At 42.7% G+C, this 18,964-nt stretch overlaps 1 protein-coding gene and 1 long non-coding RNA gene across 2 annotated transcripts in view; one reads left to right on the plus strand and one right to left on the minus strand.

Annotated features, from left to right (window-relative positions):
• LOC139780427 (uncharacterized) overlaps window positions 1-18,964 on the minus strand; it is a 137,752-nt gene that overhangs the window by 34,939 nt on the left and 83,849 nt on the right. The window contains exon 4 of the mRNA XM_071719056.1: window positions 14,741-14,779. Within this exon, the coding sequence (XP_071575157.1) occupies window positions 14,741-14,779 (39 nt within the window). The remainder of the gene's footprint in view (window positions 1-14,740; window positions 14,780-18,964) is intronic.
• LOC139780439 (uncharacterized) lies at window positions 1,133-8,829 on the plus strand. Its single transcript, XR_011720238.1, has 3 exons — window positions 1,133-1,894; window positions 8,161-8,358; window positions 8,462-8,829. It is a non-coding gene; the product is annotated as an uncharacterized lncRNA (long non-coding RNA).

Here is an 18,964-nt window from a genome sequence, read left to right on the forward strand (position 1 = left end):
TACCGAAGCGGTTCTCTTTAATTGAACCTTTTCTGCCCTCTCAAAAACCTGGGGTATTACAGAGAGGGGGGGGGCACCGCCCTTCACTTCCCTACCCCGCCACTTCGCAACCCTCCTCGCGTGACGACGTATTCGCGACGTTCGCGGGAGGGAGCGTCGAGAGAGTGTCGTCGACTGCACTTCGCAGCTTTTTCGTGACTTCCGCCCGCCGCGTTTTTCTCTTCGGGTCCATCGCGGTGATGGCGGGCGGTTACTTCCGCAATAACGATCGGACACACACCAGGCCGCGCCAGACACGTGCACGTCGAGAGGACAGGCGGGGCGGTGTTGCCAACTGCACTATAATTATAGCATTTACGCCATCGTTTTGTCGTGACGCGCTGTGTAATCTCTCACAAATTACAGTACTTGACATTAGGTCTGTAACCTTCCAAGCAGATCTCTCGCCTGGCCAAAATTTATTATTCCCCGTGGCGGGCGAAGTAGATTAGCGAATATCAGTTACCAATTTCACTCAATCTCACTTGAATCTCTAGATTATTTTGAATCCTGTTGCGCCATAGAAAATATGGTCTCAGATGTACTGAAAGACAAACGATAATGTGCACAATAAGATTTGTAAAGTTTCTCACGAAAATTTCCACAGTTGTTATCTCCTAATCGCGTGCTTTGTATTCAAATATTTTTCAGAAAAGATCTCCACCAGGTGTGTATAATACTTGCTCCCGCTATAACCGTTCCTCGCTATAAGTAAACTCGAAATGCTATATTGCGATGTGCAAAAGACTATAATTTCCAGAGCGTGGTGTTTTGAAAAGTTGGCAACGTCGACGAAGCGGGGGTTGACAGAGGGCGGTTTGTTGCCAGGGGAAACGGCAAGAGAGGAACAAGAGAGAAACACAGAGAGAGAGAAAGAGAGAGAGATCCCGGCTTTTGCTCGCAGCGAGAGGAAGAGAGCGAGAACTCGGGAGATAGAGCGACGCGGACGCGCTAGAGTATCTTCTCCGTCAGCGGCAGACTTCGAGCCCGCTGGGGCGCGGACGAGAAGTGACTACTGCAGGCGGGATCTGAAGGACCAACGAGCGTTATACATTCCTAAGGCGGATGAGGCGGGCCAGAGGGTGGCTCGGGAACGCGCACGAGGGTAGAATTCGCGGAGAACTCTTTCGGGCTTGGTGCGGCCGGGGTAGGTACTCCTCGCCTTCTTCTCACAGTCAGAATAATCGACCCGTCTCGGGTCGACCAAGATCGGTCAAGCTAATTAATTCCGCACGTAGTGGCAACTAAAGTACGCAACCGTGCGGGGTGAAAATATTCGACGTGGAGGGTCTGCTGGAAACGAAGTAATACTTGATTATACTTGAATTAACTTCTGCCACAAATATATTCGCGCGTGTCTTTTCAGTGTTTCGCGCTATTCATGTATCCCTTAATTTCAAATTGGCTCAGTATTCCTCTGCTAATGCGGAAATATGATTTTGAACTCTGAGTCATGCTGCACTGGGCTAAATATATCTGCGACTATGACATCAGCAAGCGTATGATATTACCGTTTAGCTTATCTAATAGTATATTACGACGCTAGAATAGACTGATTTACTGCTTTTATCTAGAGTCGAAACTATCTGACCAGAGAGCAAAAAAAATACCGCCAACATAGTAGATATCTCGCGCAATTTCTCTCAGCTTCAAGAATCGCCGAAGACGTTGCACTCCGAGCAACTTAGTTCGCGGGTTAAAGTGGGTAGAGAGGTAACTCCGTGATGTTTGAACGTGGAAGGAGCAAATACGCCGCGGCTCGCGGAAGCAGCTGCGGCGAAAGAAATGGGGGATAGGAGAGGAAAAGGAAGAGGAAGAAGGGGGAGGGAAAGAGAGGTGACTGAGGTAGAGCGGAGTAAGTTGAAATAAACGAGGGAAACGTGAGTTAGGAAGAATAAGGTTTGATTCTCCGCGATACTGAAATGTGTCGCGGAATGGAATGCGTAACGAGTTCTTATATTCCGCTTCCCGGATCTGAGCTACGAGAGTTCGCCATGCTACTCGACATATTTACGGGAGGACGTGCTATTTTGAATCGCACGAGTCGAAATTGGATCGTGACTCCGGAGTCTCGTTAGGAGCCGCGTGGATATCGAGCGTGTGTTGATACCCGAGAAGCACCGCGATAATGATGCGCACGTCATTGCACATTTACATCTGTGTCACATTTATATTCGCCGTATGCGCCGTCAGCCTGTTTTGTCGACGGGGAATCGTGTAAAATAAATCGCGCGCCGTTATTAAGCGCCCGAGAATTACAAAAAAAAAAGAATCTATAAATGATGCAGCTCCAGTGTTTGTACCCGTGGTTTCTCGCTATTGTATCGTTTGTAACATGTAAAAGTTACTTTCGAATGTACCGCCAACAACAACCGACAGTTCCTGCGAGAGTAATCTTTCATTAATTCGTAACTGTGTATACTGATTACTCACTGCCCTTACTTACAGCCCTCGAGGCTACCCGCGATCTACGTCATATAATTGGAGTTGTATCATATCGTATTTTGAGGTTGTTTCGCTTGGCGAAGGTTTAATCTCGTTCGTCCGTAGGGCATACGTATCTTCATGTAAAATTTAAAACTTTTAACACAGCGTACCTTGATGTAAAACGTTTTTCTATGCATGCGTGAATTTCGCGATTGTATGAGCAAAAAAGCACCCAAAAATTAATTCATACGTAATCAGATTTCATGATACCGTTTTACACGTATATATCGCGATCGAGTTTTCAAGAAATCGCTATGCCGAGGGGCTGATGTATAATTTCACGCAATTTCGAACACATCTCTATTTTTCCGCCGAAAGGACGAAACGCGCGGGAGAGATGACGAACGCCACACAGCTCGCGCGCACGTATAACGAGCTACTTACTCACGTGGGAACAGTTTGCGGGAGATACGCTCGCAACCGAGATAACGACCGAAGATAAAGACAAATGTATCGCGTTAGACGCGAGCGGGTGGCTGCTGCAGAATGCTAAGGTTTTCTCGATTTATCCCTTGACAGCCGAGTCGGGTGGTTCTTACCAGAAGACCCGGTAAGCCTTTGTAACGCGAATAAAGTAACTGCGGGTTCTGCATTAACTATACGATTAACCCGGGGAATTTCCGTCGATCGTTCGCGTCACGAAGCCAGCGGCTCGTTACAACCGGACGAGTTGCTGTCGGCCAGGCCGTGCACGCCGCGCCGCGCCGGTAGCGAGGAACAAATCGGATTGCGGACTTTCATCGGGAGATCCGGAGACGGAATTCCCTCGAGCAAACCTTCGAGCGCAGCGTCGGAAGAAGCTAGGTAGCCGTTGCGTGACTAATGCGTTCGGATTAGACGGATCGAAAAATGAAGAAGAAACAATTTCCTCGTCTGCTAAACAAGAGTGCGCGCGTACGCCGCACTTACATCCCCCTGGTAAGGAAACATGGTGGATAACATTGCCAAATTATGTTTCTCGTACGAAAGCTCCCGAGCGAGGGCGGGCTCGATAAATATAACGCAATGCTCGTCGTAACATTTCACAAGAGAGAGCAAGAGAAAGGAATAAAACGAGCGCTCATGCATAATTTAGGAATGAAATATGTAAGCCATCGCTTTATGCGTAGCTTAAGTACACGTTTAAATAAGATTATTTACTTAAATTATTGGGGCTTCTTCCTCGGAAATCTAACGGCGATAAGACTTCGCAACTGCTGTATAAATATGCATATGTATGCATAGAATACTAAGAGTGTAACTTCCGCCTGTATTTTTGAAAATGGCAGATAGAAGAAAATAAAAGTGTCGAGATGGAAAGGGACAGGGGAGAGGAGGGAGAAAAGAGGGTGGCAAGTTAATGCATTTCTACCGGAATAATAAAGAGCAACGCTAAGAAAACGCGTAAAAAATACAGCAAATACTCTCGCCGCTCGTAGATGCGCGACGCGGGACAAAGCCGCGTTTAGCATTCGCGAAATAGCGAGCGACTCCGCCTCTCTGCGCGGAAGTAGGTCTCGTTGACCCCCTTCTTCCCCATGTAAATGTATTTCCCGTGGGTTACTAGGCGCGGCTTTATTACACGTTAAAGCAAGGGCGTGCTCACGAGAGACTGCCGCGCATAAGAGGGGCGAATTAGAATTTAAATATTTTCTACCGGGCGGCCTTTGTGATCCCGAAGACGCGACTAAATTACCACAAATAGTCTTTGAAGAGCCTAGAAGGACGGGCGACGTCCCCCGAGGAAACGGCTACGTGGGGGAGCACGTACAGGGCGCGCGGGCGTGCGGGGGGGGGGGGGCGAGACTAAGTGGGAAAGCTGCAGTAAGTTGAACCGAAATAAACGAGGGAGATTCGGCGTGGGTTACGAGAACGAGGTTTAGTCGCGGGATATTGGAATCCGCGGTAAAATTGCAGAGTGCAGCACAAAGTGCGGCGAAATTTACGATGCGAACGGGGACGACGGAGACGGGAGGGCACGGGGGAGGAATGGTCTCCAGGAAATTCCGGAGTACGTTCATTATTGCGTTACTACCGTCTGCTATGGCGCATTAGATATATATCATCATTCGCAAATAGCGACTCACAAACGAGTTTTACTTTTAACCCCCCGCGAGCTTATCGGTTTTATTGGTCGCGGACAACCGCTCGGAGTGATGCTCGAATCGAGAAAATCAAATTCCACAACGCTCTTTGCCCCCCTCGAAGACTATCTTGGCTCAACAACGCATACCGTCAGTTTGATGCAATCGTTACATTTTATTTCACAGATGGACTTACGAAATTGCAACGCAATGTCATGTTGCAATATCTTTGCTATTATAAATTGACTAGTCGAGAAGCTCTATTCGCGTCTATAGGTCGGATAATATTGCCAAATGTAAAAATTTAGTTTATAGACCGTACGTTTTAAAGTCACATAGCTCGATACAACGAACCGAAAGGAAAACGAGCAGACCATATTTCTCGGTTTCGCAGTAACCTGTCGTTCGACTATAATGCCCAGGTCGTAATACCTAGACACATAATTTTTGGAAAACGGCGCTTAGCGGTCCTTACTTCCGATAGGAATCAGACCGGAACTGGGCGTGATCGAGCAGTGCTCTTTCCGATTCGTTCGCAATTGATGGGATCATTAAATCAAAAGCCCAATGTGCCTCAGTGTGTGTATTAGGGGTCACGAGTTTTATTGTCGATTTTATATCTTGCAGAGTCTAACTTCGATTAGCGAACAACGTCTGGCTACTGATTAAACCCCAAATTTGCAGAGAGGGAGAAAATTGTAAAAGGAGGAAATAATATGGAAAATAATATGACATAATATTATTATATACCTACTTATAATAATTAATACTTTACATATTTTGTAATAATATAGTTAATATTATATAATTATATTAATTATATTTTATTACAAAATATGTAAAAAGATATTTAATTTTCATTTAACAAATATTTTCGCTTTTAATTAACTTTAAATATCTCTTTTAAAGGAGCACTAGATAAATTGCAAACGGGATATGCTGTTTTATGCAAATTTTAAAAATCAAGATGCATGCATTTTAGCAGGAAATTGTTAAGTTACAGTCTGTCAGGAATGTTAAATTCCAATAAAGCGGTAATTTTTCTGAGACTTCGAATTTGCGGCGTGACGCTTCGTGGGTTTCCTTCAACCGGTTCCTTAAGAGCTTCACATTCCCACCGCACGAGCTGCAATTTTGATTTCCACGCTCGATACGCTCGTAAATCGCGCAAATTACGCGCCCATAGCCGCGCGCGAGTAAAACTCCGCACCGGTTATTGGATCTCGTTTCTAAAAACCTTCGTTACCGCCGCTCGATCTGCGAACCCCGGTTGGCTTCGAAGTCGATTCGGCGCTTCATAAAAGGATCACGTATCAATGAACAGATAGCGTGAAAAATTTATACGCGCGATGTATTCTTTATTTCCGCCGACTCCCGAGGCGCAGTAAGAACTCGCTATATGAATGGACCTTCGTTTATCAAATTTCCGTATGGAAGATTAAATTTCCAGCCGACAAATGGGAAGATAATAGCGAAAGTCGATTTTGTGTACACGAGAATGCGTACAGCCGGACTTACAACTTGTTAGAGATAGGATTGCTGCGCGAAACATTCATATAATTTGATACGATACATAATAACTAAATTGAACAGATTACAATTAGATCCGTGTGTAAAATTGACTGAAGTATATTTCTCATAATGCAGAATCAATCACGGTGATTGTGACACTGAATTAAATATGACACTGCAATATTTCCAATGAATTAGCAATCACGGTCCCATTATAATTTTATGACGACTGTTAAATGCGTAGTCATTATGCTTTATTGATATATCAGTTTGATCATTGAACAATATTCCAGCGTTATTCTCATCTCGCTGTCACAATTATTCTGATCACTCCTATGTCACATCGTTTGTTGAATTCTCCCGTAAATAGAGAATGATCAGAAATTAACAATAAAATAATAATAAAAAAATAGACTAATTAGACATTAATTTTGCAATCTAAGAAATGGAGGCTTGCATTCTTTGCAACGCCAGAAATTGAATTCGGAAGTTAACTTAACTTTACATAACATCCAGATTTATTACAAGCGGCCGACGTACGGACGCTCGCAATGATTTCCGGTCGAAAGAATTAATTACTGGATCAATGTTGCGCTTGCTCGCCGCTGTCCTTTGTGAACCAAGGGTACATTATTGGGTTACCGCGAACGAGACGGACGGACTTTGAGGGGTCCCGCGATCTGTAATTCCTCGGAGCGGGCGTGTTGCTGTACTATGTGGAAGTCAAACCGGAATAAACGAGCGAGATTCGACGCGGGGTTACGAGAAACGAGCTCTCTCTCTCTCTCTCTCTCTCTCTCTCTCTCTCTCTCTCTCTCTCTCTCTCTCTCGCCGTACATAGCGCGCGAGTTCTAGAATACCAGTGCGGGTTTGGCGTATATAAAAGAGCAGCTCTCTCTCGCTCCCAGATACAATACGGTTCTGGAGCTCGGTGTGTGCACGCCCGGTGACCTCCATTATTACATTGTTACATTACTATTGCCAGTCCACCCTCCGCGCCAAAACCGGAGTCCATGTTTCCGTGGAAAAACCGCGCCATATCGACACGAGAAAAAAAATTATAATCGCGAATGATAGATAATGACAGAAAGAAAAAAAGAGAAAAAAAAATCCGTGAACCTGTCGAAGAGCGCAAGATTGGATTACTTTGGACGCGACGGAACGCGGTCTTTCCGGTACGGTGTATATCCAGGATCGGCCGATCCCACGGAAAAGGAGCTCGACGACGCGGATTCGCCATGCCCAGGATAAACAGGAAAGTTTCGCCATGCCTGCCTGCTTGCCTGCGAGAAGGAAGGAAACGAGGTTACGCAATTTCGGGATGTACATCACGAGCGAGAGTGTACAACCGACGACGACGACTCTCGCTAAGCTATACGATCTGGTTTATTAAGGCAGCCGTATCGGATATTGGATATTTCTTATTAAGATAAAGCTCGAAGTCTATGAGATGTCGCAAAAAGTACCCGATAAATTGTAACAAGGCGACTCTCCATCCCGACGTGGAAAAGGAAAATTTTATTTATGAAAAGGATCTGCGCTCTCCTGCGGCGGAGAAGTGTGAGAGCTCTTTCTGTTCTAAGAACGCCGATAATAGAACGACCAATTTTTAATGCTTCCGTATTATTCGACGAATGATTTAAGACCGTTCTGCGCTAAATTTAAAGCGAAAGGTCATACTTCCCGCACATCGCACTAAATACAGTCGTCAGATCCAGACTTTTATTTAACGTGCGGTACACGAGACGGGAATGATATACGTGGCCGCGTACGGAGCTAAAAGTGTGACATATGAATACAGATCTTGATTCTGAAAACGCTGACGCTCGAGTGTTTTAAATCGTCGCCAGTCACATGGCGAACCGCCCCGCAGAATCGTGAATAATTCCACTTGCACGAAGAAAACTCGCGTTTATCCTTCTCTTTAACGAAACACTTAACTGTTAATGCCTTAGTAATCCCCCCTCGCAATGTCATCCGGAGAGATCGCTGTTCCCCTCTCTCTCCCCCTCCCCCCCCTCTCTCTCTCTGTCTCTGTTTCTGTTTCTGTCTGTTTCAGTCCTTCCATTTCTCTCTCGAGCGACCCTTTGCCCGAGTTCACACGAAGTCGTCGTAACGTTGCGACGGTGGCACGACTCGCGCTGAGATAAGCAGGAGAGCATCGCCGTTGATTACAGAAACGCCGGATGGCAGTCTGTGTTCCGGAACGCCGAGGACACGTACGAGATACTGAATTGCAGGCGGCTTACGCAACACGGTAACTTCCTTAGCGCGTCCCTTTTCGGAATATATCCAGACTGACGTCCGCGCGCCAACAGCGGAGCCAACGCCCGTTGTAATCTAATAGTTTGTATCCGCAGTGACGTATTCCGATGCACACCGGTGAACTCCGGTGATACGATAAGGGAATGCGGTTTGTGACGATGGCATATCAACGACAATCGATCGAAGTCGCGGGCCGCTTGGGTCTCGGATTATTCCATTATATCCGCACAAACAGACGGGCCTATCATTATTACGTCCTATTTCGTTAATTTTCGCAACAATGGTAAAAAAAAACTATGACATTTTGTAAAATATTATATGTATATTATAGTAATTTCTTTCAAATTGTTGCTGTACATGGTTTAGCAGAAATTACTCGATGCTACTACCTGAATCCTTTTCTTTTTATATATCGTATTATGAACCTGCAAAATAATACGATTAGAATTGATCTATGCTGTTACTGCCTCGTAATTGTGTTCTCCTTCATGTCAATTTTTGTTAAAACTTCTGTCTATTAATTTAAATTCATTTGCATTTACATTGATTCTTCGTTAAACAGATTTCGCAGAAATACGCCTAAGAACTTGCCGCGAAATTTGTTCGTCCAACTTGCCATCGAGAAAATTTGCCGCTTACATTATTCACAGAACGCGGGGAAAAGGAAGCGGTGGGAGAGGGAGAAACCAGATCGTTTTTCAATAATTTCTGCCAGCCGTAAAACGATCGCCAATGACCCGCGCGTATATATACCGGAGACCTACAAACGGGTTACGTTCCCCGGGGACCGGAATGTCATGGGATTCAGCGTGTACGGAAAGTCAAACCGAAATAAACGAGAGACAGGCAGAAACGGGGTTAAGTTCGAGGATACCCACACGCGGGATGTTTATAGAGGATTTCATGGAAAAAGCAACAGGGCGGCGTGTTCGCAACCAAATGGGATTTATGACACAAACGGCACGACCGGAGGGATATGTACAAGGAGGAAAAATCGCTCGATGCACGACAAAATCCGGAAGTCCGTGTGTCCGTGTGTGTTTCTGGAAGAGTGAAGTTCCAGTTCATCCGTGCTGTCAAGAATTCAACGTTCGTCGGAGTTCGTCGAAGATTTGATTGAAGCGTGCGCGAGCCCGATCGCCGACGGAACGACGTATATATATGTATATCTCATCGAACAGCAGTATTTGCGGTTTTGACGATTCCATTGGTAAATACCATCCATCACCCGATACAGTTCATTAATTATTTATGGACGATCACGGTTCTTTGGTCGCGGTAGCAAATCTTTCATACTTATTTTGCCCACTGTCAACTATTAATATTACTTACGATTGCAAGAATATTATTGACAGATCTGTCAATAACCGGTGCTGAATAATCGATATATATGCATTTCCTGATTCTCTGACATTTATTTCGTACGTTCGCGATAGATAAGGTGACAATATCGCTAATTCTTCCTTTCTCTGTCTATCTCTTCTCCTCTCTCTCTCTCTCTCTCTCTCTCTCTCTCTCTCTCTCTCTCTCTCTCTCTCTCTCTCTCTCTCTCTCTCTCTCAGCATTATAAATAAATAATTTCCGTTCACTTATCAATTATCGAATCCTGCACAGAAAATGGTTCGCTCAAAAGCATTTTCGCTTTGAGCTCGCATTAATTTTATACTAGGTTACATTATGTTAATTTTCATATTTTCTGTTTAACAAAATTTTATTAAGACCCTGTGGTTCTAGCCCATACTCAACTCTCTCTCTCGTTTCAATTTATTTTACAAAAATTAACGTCGGTGTAGAATTATGATTAAAAATACAACTCGGGTCCGTGTCGGATGAACGTCGATGAACGTACGCGAATTCGTTAATGGACCTTGACGATTCCCGGATTTGGCGTTCCGCTCCGCAAGCTCGAGCGGAAACGAATCCCGGATTTTCGCGCCGAATTCTTCCGAACAGATGTTATTGGATTACAACAAGATGGGGAGATAGGGAGAGCATCGACGTGACTGTCAGATCGGATCGTATTTCTCTCGAGGAGGCATAACGTGTACGAGCCGGCATCGGGGAAAACCGGACCGGAACAAACGAGAGAAACTGCGAAATGGGTTGCCGGGAACAAGGTTAAGTTCCAGAATATCGGAATTCATGGCAAAATAGCGAAACGGTGTATGGGGCACGCGATGGCGAGGGCGAAATTTATGACGCCGCGCCGGCCGAATATTTAAACGCGCGCGAATGCGAGAGACAGTGACGTAATACTCACGGTTTTGGAGCGCATCTTTCGCAGCAGGAGAGGCTAATGAGAGGCTCTTCCGCGATTTCGATTATTTTCACCCTCTCCACTTCGATTCATTTTTCTGTTTTTTCTATCCTCTTCTTTTTCCCATTAAATCTTCTCGAAGATGAATTATTCAAGTTATCTTTACGCAGTCGCAAACGCGCGTAACTTTGCTTCATCATTGTTTTAAGTATTCACGTTTTACTTATATCTGTGCTACCGGTATTCTTAGTTCTATACGATTCCTAACAAAATTTTTTCACGCCGACGTTTTTATCAGCCTTCATATTTATCTTGTGCCTCTTTCGATTTCTTTCCCAATTTTTATCGTTTTAGTTTTTACCGTTTCGCTGCTTCGTATCGTTCACATTCTCCGCTCTTGCGTTATCCTTGTTTTGATAGAGGTTGCGTATGTGTCCCAGAATAACAAACAGATTTATATTTCTCTCCCTCTCGACGTTTCTTTTCTTGCCTCTTTCTCTATCCCTCTTTTCTGCCTTTTCTCCTTTCGGTGTTAAAGTTCCCTTGAGACTTGTGGGGTTACACCACTGGCAAGAAAGTGTGTGTCTCTCGTGATGATAGAACTCGAAGCCGAACGGTAACTCGTGAGGAGAACGGGTTGCGCTAGGTGAAGCTCCATTGTTGTTGAAAGCAACAGCGACGTAACGTCGGGGCGAGGAATCCGATCGGGTCGCTCCTCGATCACGTATCGAAACGTCAATCGTAATTGTCACGACGGTCGAAATCGATATCGCGCGTATAGCAGGCGATAAAGCCGTGACGGCGCGATCGATTTGGTATTAAAATTTCACGCCGACGCGCGACGTGCGAGAATCGAGTGGATTACGGATTACGGAAATCGTCGGGTCGAATGAATTCGCCTCGCTAAAAAGGCAAGAAAGTTAAAAATCACCATATCGAATATTGGACCACACGTACAAATTAAGAAGAAATTTCACGCAAATTTATTTTTATGTAATGGTTTATGCTCCTTAAAATATCCGTATACGGATATAATATTAATTAATAAGTCCGATACTTAAAGTCAGATTGTAAATAAAATATGAAAGTATACTGTAATGACCGTAATTATTAAGAAAATAAAATTAAATTAAAAAAAGAAATAATCTCACTGCAGGCTTCGGGTGTTCGAATTTGACAAAGTTCTAAATTTACGACCTGAAGATCCACTAGACCGGCACATTCGTCGTGGGATTTTGTATTAAATAAATAAAGAGAAAAACGAGGGACTGTGGCAGAGAAAGCTCCGAAGTTCCGGTTTGGGCAACAAGGTTAAGCACTGGGATATCGGAATGTCCGGCGAGGTAGAAAAGAGATTCGTACGGAATACGACGGTAACTGTACAAATAAAATAGAGTTCCTTTTTTAGGAAAATCAAAGACGAGAAAAATACGGTTTCCTTGGCGCATCCATCGTATCGCGGTGGTTTAGCAGCGCATGGCCGTTAAACGGCAGCCAAGCAAATAGAATGAAAATCGTTCTAGGAGAGATGCACGGAGAGAATCGACTTCTCTCCGGGTGGATTAAAAGCGAAGGACGACACGTCGTTGTTGATGTTGCATGCACGTAAAAACGAAACAAGGGGAACGCGAGCTTTCAGAGAAAAAGGATGTATTAAAAAGTCCGGTCGGTAGATGGACGATGGATTTTTATAACATCGGACTCTGGCGTTTCATAATAGATCGTCTTTAATGTGACGTCTATTTCATACATCATACCTTTTCTTAGGTTCCAGCAAAAAATAGCACGAATATCAAGTGCGCCATTTGTGCTATCTCATCATGGTAACATATAAAACATTTTAAAAAATAGACGTTCAACTGAAAAACATAATACTGTTAATACATTTTAATAAACAAAATTGCTGTTTATAAATATAAAAACATATAATAAATAAGGACATAAATTTGAATATTAATTACCGTTGTAGGTTGTATAATTATTGACTCTGAATTTCAGTTCGCCATGTTAGAACAGAGGTGTTGATGCGATTCAGATGAATAAACTAAACATGCTCTTGTCACGGGTGTCCGAAACGATGAATGAAACTGTGTGAAAGCCCTATCCGTTCCACGTGACGCACACGAAGATATAGTTGCCGAATGTATCTATAGATGCGCACTGCGGTCGCGATATCGGAATTCGCGATATACGTATAAGGTGGGTGAGCCAAAGTAACCGCGGGAGTGCTTCGAAATGGGTTGCGGGAACAAGGTTGAGTTCTAGGATATCGGAATATATGGGCAAGTAACAGTGCAAAGCACAAGGGGGGTAGCGCGGATGAAATTTATGGCACCGCCGGTAGGAGAGATCCCTGAAGAAGAGAGGAAGAGAGACGTGAAGAGAAACAGAGATAGAGAGAGAGAGAGAGAGAGAGAGAGAGAGAGAGAGAGAGAGAGAGAGAGAGAGAGAGAAAAAAATAAAACATGTGGAGAGAAGAGAAGAGTGTACTCGAGGACGTGGAATAAAATTGTTCGGTCTTTACATAAAACACTAGAGGGCCCGTCGAAGGCGAGGAACGCGATACCTCGTTTTGCCGACGCAACAACATAATTCTACCGATTCGATCCGCGTCGATAGGGACGTATTCGTCCTGGGGAAAAAAGAAGAGAGACAAGAGTGAAAAAGAGAGTGAAATAGAGGCGCGAAGCCGCCGGCCGGATCCGATGTATATCCGGTGAAAATTCTCCGGTGTGGCAGGATCGAATTCCTGCCGGCCGCTTCTGTCTCGCGTGGAATAATAGAACGCTCCGGGGCGAATAATATTTAAGAAAGCGGTTTCGCTTCTCTCTCTCTCTCTCTCTCTCTCTCTCTCTCTCTCTCTCTCTCTTGACGGCAACGGCGGCGGTGGCGGCGGCAGTGAACCGTGGAATAAGGATTTTATCGCGAATCGCCATAACGATCGTCCTTACGACGCGATTCGCCGCGCTCTGAAGGGCAAAGCAGCGGCTCGCAGATTGGCTCGGGTTCAAGTTGAGACTTGAACAACGAGATGCCGCGAAGCACGCGCGTGTACCTTCTCGGTAGACGTTACTCTCGTGTCGCCCGTTAACCCCCTGATGCGTCCTACTTTTTCATTTTATCTGAAAATTCGACGCAGTGTACAAAATCGGGAGTAATATCCTGGTTCTTACATCGCGGTGTAATCTGGCTCATCCTACCTAAATGTTCCACGCAATCAGATTTAAAACGAAAATGCTACTTGCAAATTCTAGTATGCGAAATTCTAGTCTGACGAGCGCAGTGGAGTGAAGCAGAAATCTCAGTAAATCAGTAACTTTGAAAAGTTATACGCATGACGAGAAGAGGGTGATTCTTAATAAAAAGTTGACCTCTTCGATTGTATTCGGAGATTACGGATATCTCGAAGGCAAACTTTATACTAGTTATCAAATTTAATCACGCGTTAATCGGTATCCAAAACTAATTATGATAATTTTTTTAGCGATGGTCATTAAAATTAATTACATTTTTATACAATTTTATGATTCTCGATACTTAATGGCCCTTATTAATTTATCGCGACGCTTCACACCGTTATGTAATTAGTAATTGATCGAACGATGCACGATGTAAGGTGATTACAACGCGTATTATTAGTTAATTTAATTGGCCGCTTTCTCGGTAGCATCGCGCATACTAGGCAAATGAGAAGCTAATATAGACGACTATGTACATATTGGACCGCGTTCAAATCGAAACTCAAACAATGCCGCGGACGTGTTTCCGGGATCGTCAATGGACGCTAAGGAATCTGTGCTAAATGTTTTGCCGCGCGTACCGAAATTACTTTGAACTTTAGCGACCGTCTACGTCGACGTTTGCTATGTACACATACAATTTCGATACAGTGGAGCAACGGCAAACAATGTTACGTCAATTTAGTGAGATATCGATTTTGTGATGGTATGAAACTGATGTCCAAAGTCAGTATGTTTGTACTTTTATAAGCGATGTCAAAGAGACAGTATCGGATTTCTTTTGTTCCTCACTTTTATATCAGAGTCAATAGAAAGATTTTAATTTTCACGAAAGTATCGTTCAGGATAGAATTAAAAAATAATATAAAAAGACTCACCTCACGCGTTTTCAGCTGTTCACCTCTCTGTTGATCATTCTGAAACCAAATAAAATTGCAATTAGCGATTGAGTTGCTATTACTGATGCACTTTACAGTCAAATATTTAATTAGACAGTAGCTAAATGATAATATGTACATAAATCAATTTGCCGCGCGCCCCGTAATTTTATAATTACATCTCGGTGTTCATTCTTGGGACAAATTAATTTAACGACCAATTCCTTCAAAATTTTCCATAATGGCCGTAATCCCGTAAAGAGGTTACAGCGATGCGACCCTTACTGAAAGTGGCTTTAACTAGTAGTAAAGTCCGTCCCTTGTCGATAGGAAATACCTCTAACCGCGCCGTTGCAGTCGACAATGCCAGAGTCTCATCGGGATTCCGATATATCGATATTATAGAGGAGCGCAGGAGCGATTGTAACACGGTACAATGCCCTTGTAACATTGCCCTTTATTACCTAAGTTATCTGTGTTACTAACGCGAATTAAACCATTTGCCTTGTATTTGGATCTTCAATAAGATTATTCACGATAATTCTCGCCTATAACTTTTATAAAACACTTATTTTGTATTTTTCATATACTAAATGTAATAAGTAAATACTGTACGCGAGTTGATAACAGATATATTTCGATCAAATATTAACAAATGCATTAAATAGTATTAAATGTACTAAATAGTAATTGATTAGTAAGACTAGTTCGTGGAAAAACTGTAGAAAATCAAATTCAGGCCGATAAGAGTCTACAATAAAAGTTCATTTTTGATCGTTGAAGAGGATTTTAGTAAAGATTTTCGAGAGGAAAGAGTATAATTTATCTAGTATAGTTTGTTGATGTATTTACCTTTAAATTAAGTTTAAAAAAAAAAACGTATTTTTAATGTCGGTAATAGGTCACGCTAGACGTATCCTGAGTTTGCCATGCTACAAATCAGGACCTTGCTAGGATTAAATCTATCTCTCATGAAACGAAGCGCCCTTCTAAGCACGGCGAATCGATCGTTGCGGTTTCGCTCGCTCGCTCGTCCGTTCGCCCACCGCGAAACAAATTCACGACGCACACCGGGGGCGAACGTGTTCCGTCGTTAAAAATGTAAACTCCACGATCTTACGAGCGCGGGCATGGTTCATTTGCCTCGTAAAAGCGAAACTAATGGTCGGCACAGAGTTATGTACCCCATATTGGCTCGCATTCAAGTCGAAATTCAAACCGCGCCGTGAAACGCGCGGCATGATCACCGGCCGGGTCGTTACGACCCCTCGCTGAAACACGAAATCAGCTTGTCGGATTATTAACCCTTTCATTATCGAACTGAATTTATGCAAAACGCCGATGATTTTAGACATTTTAAAAGATTAATGTCTTTCCGTATTATGAAGTCCAAAATATAGGAGATATGAAGTTTTCATCACAAAATGGATCTCCTATATTTGAGGCAGACTGATGTCTATAAATTTCTAAATAAGAGTTTACACTTTTCCTCGAAAATTTCTTAGAGACTAAAATTCCAGTCGAGCATCGCATAAATATTAATTGTCATTTCGTCTTTGACGTCTTTATCACAAATAGAACTAGTTTATAATTAATTAAAGAATATATAAGTTAAAGTGAAGAGACTATAACAAAATAGCATCAAAATGAAAAATTATTAAAATAAAACACCGATGTAATAAAATTAACCGGTAAATTTGTAGATTTAGAGATTCCATTCTTAACCTTATATATAATTTCCTTCATCGCAATATACCTGTTCAGATGATGAATCACAAATGTGGAAGTAACGTGCGTTTCTACGAATCGTTACGTTCTTGAGTCGGCATGAAAGCGATGCCGCGGGACACACACGTGAGATCATCGTAGGATGGAACTCGAGGTATTACTGCCAATCGCGAGAAGCCGAAACATCCAAAAGGAATTTTATTCTCTCGTGCGAACGAAAAGCATCCGCTGCGCGCTGGCGCGCTATAAAATATCTCGAAGGACATTCGTTTTAGAAACGATAAATTATTGAAGTTTCTTATACTAAAAAGATTGTAAATATATTGCGTAAAGTTATAAACCTCGTCACTAAAAATTTCTTTTCTTTCGCAAACATTTGTGTACGTATATTTACTATAGTAATAATATTTTAATACAGATTTAAGAGATAATGATAAAGATAAACTAATTAAAAAATTTTTGAGTATTTAATTTGGCGCAGCTATTTATTTATTATTAAAAAATCATGTTTTACTGAAAATTCTGAGGTTTTATTCCCAAAATATCAAGAATTTTTCTGACTTTTATTTTGCATATTTATAACCTTTTCTCTATCCAATCTTTAATAATATTGTTAATCTCTATCTCTAATATTTTCTCTCTCTCTCTCTCTCTCTCTCTCTCTCTATCTATCTATCTATCTATCTATCTATCTATCTATCTCTAATATCTAGAGATATTGTATATCTCTTACTAAATGAAATTAATAAATCCTGTAAAATATTTATAATTAATTGAAACGAGACTGACAAATTGTCGCAACTCGTGATAAAATTTCATCACTGTAGAATATAGATTATGATAATTGGAAGGAGGTAAGGGAAAGGAAAAAGGTTATTAATTCTTCCGGAGGAATAGTCGCGAATGGATTAGATTCGCGTAATTAGAAATCTTGTCGCGTGGGACATAAATGGACCAGACATTTCCATTCCCGGAGCAGGAAAACGAACCTTTAGTTTCTGAAATCTGCGCTCGCAATTTTCTCGCTTGTCCTAGAAGGAACATGTCATGTAAAAACAGAAATAAAACTAACAAGAATTATATAAAATTCGCAATTGTGCACAAAGTACAGAAAAATTATTCATTTTTTCTATCTGAAATAAATATAATCATCGCGCGCGCGCGATTCTGTTATCATATAAACATTTTGTTTAATCGTATGGAAGTAATTTTAAAGCTTCGTGTAATATTGTTGTGATTTCAAAGGAAATATTAAAATATGTATTTCGAGACTGGCGCAACATCTCTTTTTTACACTCACTTTGATATTCACTAAAAATATCGTATTTACAAATATACTTAAACGCGAATTTGCTAGAAATATGGCAGAAGCTAAAGGCGACCGAGAGCTCCGAGAGCAATCCCGGGCGTAAAATACCGCAGCCATGCCGGCAGTGAGGCGGCACGAATTATCGGCCGCGCGATTCCGACAATTTAGCGATCCGCCCGTTGTGCGACGACACGACGACAACGCTATTCAAATCTCGCTCCCCTGTCTTCATTCCCCGCTCCGCGCGCCGCCGCCGTGGCAGTAAAACAAATCCTTTTATCCCGAGCGAGGCGTTTCGTCTCCTCGAAACCATAGCCGCGTTCATCCCGCAGGATGTGTCCGGGATGAAGGGTGCAGAGAGGACGACGCAATTCCACACCGACAGAGAGAATACCTCGCCCGGCTGTGTGCAGCGGGAGGATAGAGAGGTGAACGGAGGCGAAGAGGGAGGAGGGGAGGTGGCACATTGCGCAACGCAGCACGGCTGCATCCTGCCTCCTGCCCTATGCTCCCGCCGCCCGCGTCCTTCCCTCGTTGGCGGTGTGGCTGCAGACGGCGCATAAGCCACTCGTCATTATTTCATCGAAGTCGGTGGTTGGTTCAACAGGTACGCGATTCCGAGTCCATGGAAATCGTCGGACTTGTAGAAAGGCGACGGAACAACGGAGAGAATCGGATGCTTGAAGAAGGGAAATAACGATGCTTATATACACAGGATATCGTAGAAATGGAGTGCAATCCGTCAATCGTAGATTGTTTGGCGTAGCTAAATTAAATTTGTCAAATTATACATTGAACGTCATTAATTTCTGTATACTTTAGCGTTAAATATTTAAATAAAGATAAATAGTGAATTAGAATTCTGATCAAGTACTTGTTCAAAATTAATCGAGGAAGAATAAGAGAGCTTTAATTAATTAGGTTCGCAAAAATCATGTTGGAGAAGTTCTTTAATATTTGTTGTGGCAAATAAATTTCATGAATATATCTTTCGCCAATTTTACTTTTAGTATCTATAAGATTCAAGAAATGGATAATCTCCGAGACTCTTTGTACATTTGTGAATATCATCGCATCTTTCTACGGTGCATGCAATGTTTGCAAGACGAAAGGATGTCGAACATCGAGAGCGGAATTGGCCTAGAGCCAAAGCATTACTTCCGAGAAGGAATAAAAAAAAAGTTAGG

This window comes from Temnothorax nylanderi, unplaced genomic scaffold, assembly GCF_030848795.1.
Source record: "Temnothorax nylanderi isolate EJ_2023f unplaced genomic scaffold, tnyl_v1.0 TNYL_tig0278_pilon, whole genome shotgun sequence".
NCBI lineage: Eukaryota > Metazoa > Arthropoda > Insecta > Hymenoptera > Formicidae > Temnothorax > Temnothorax nylanderi.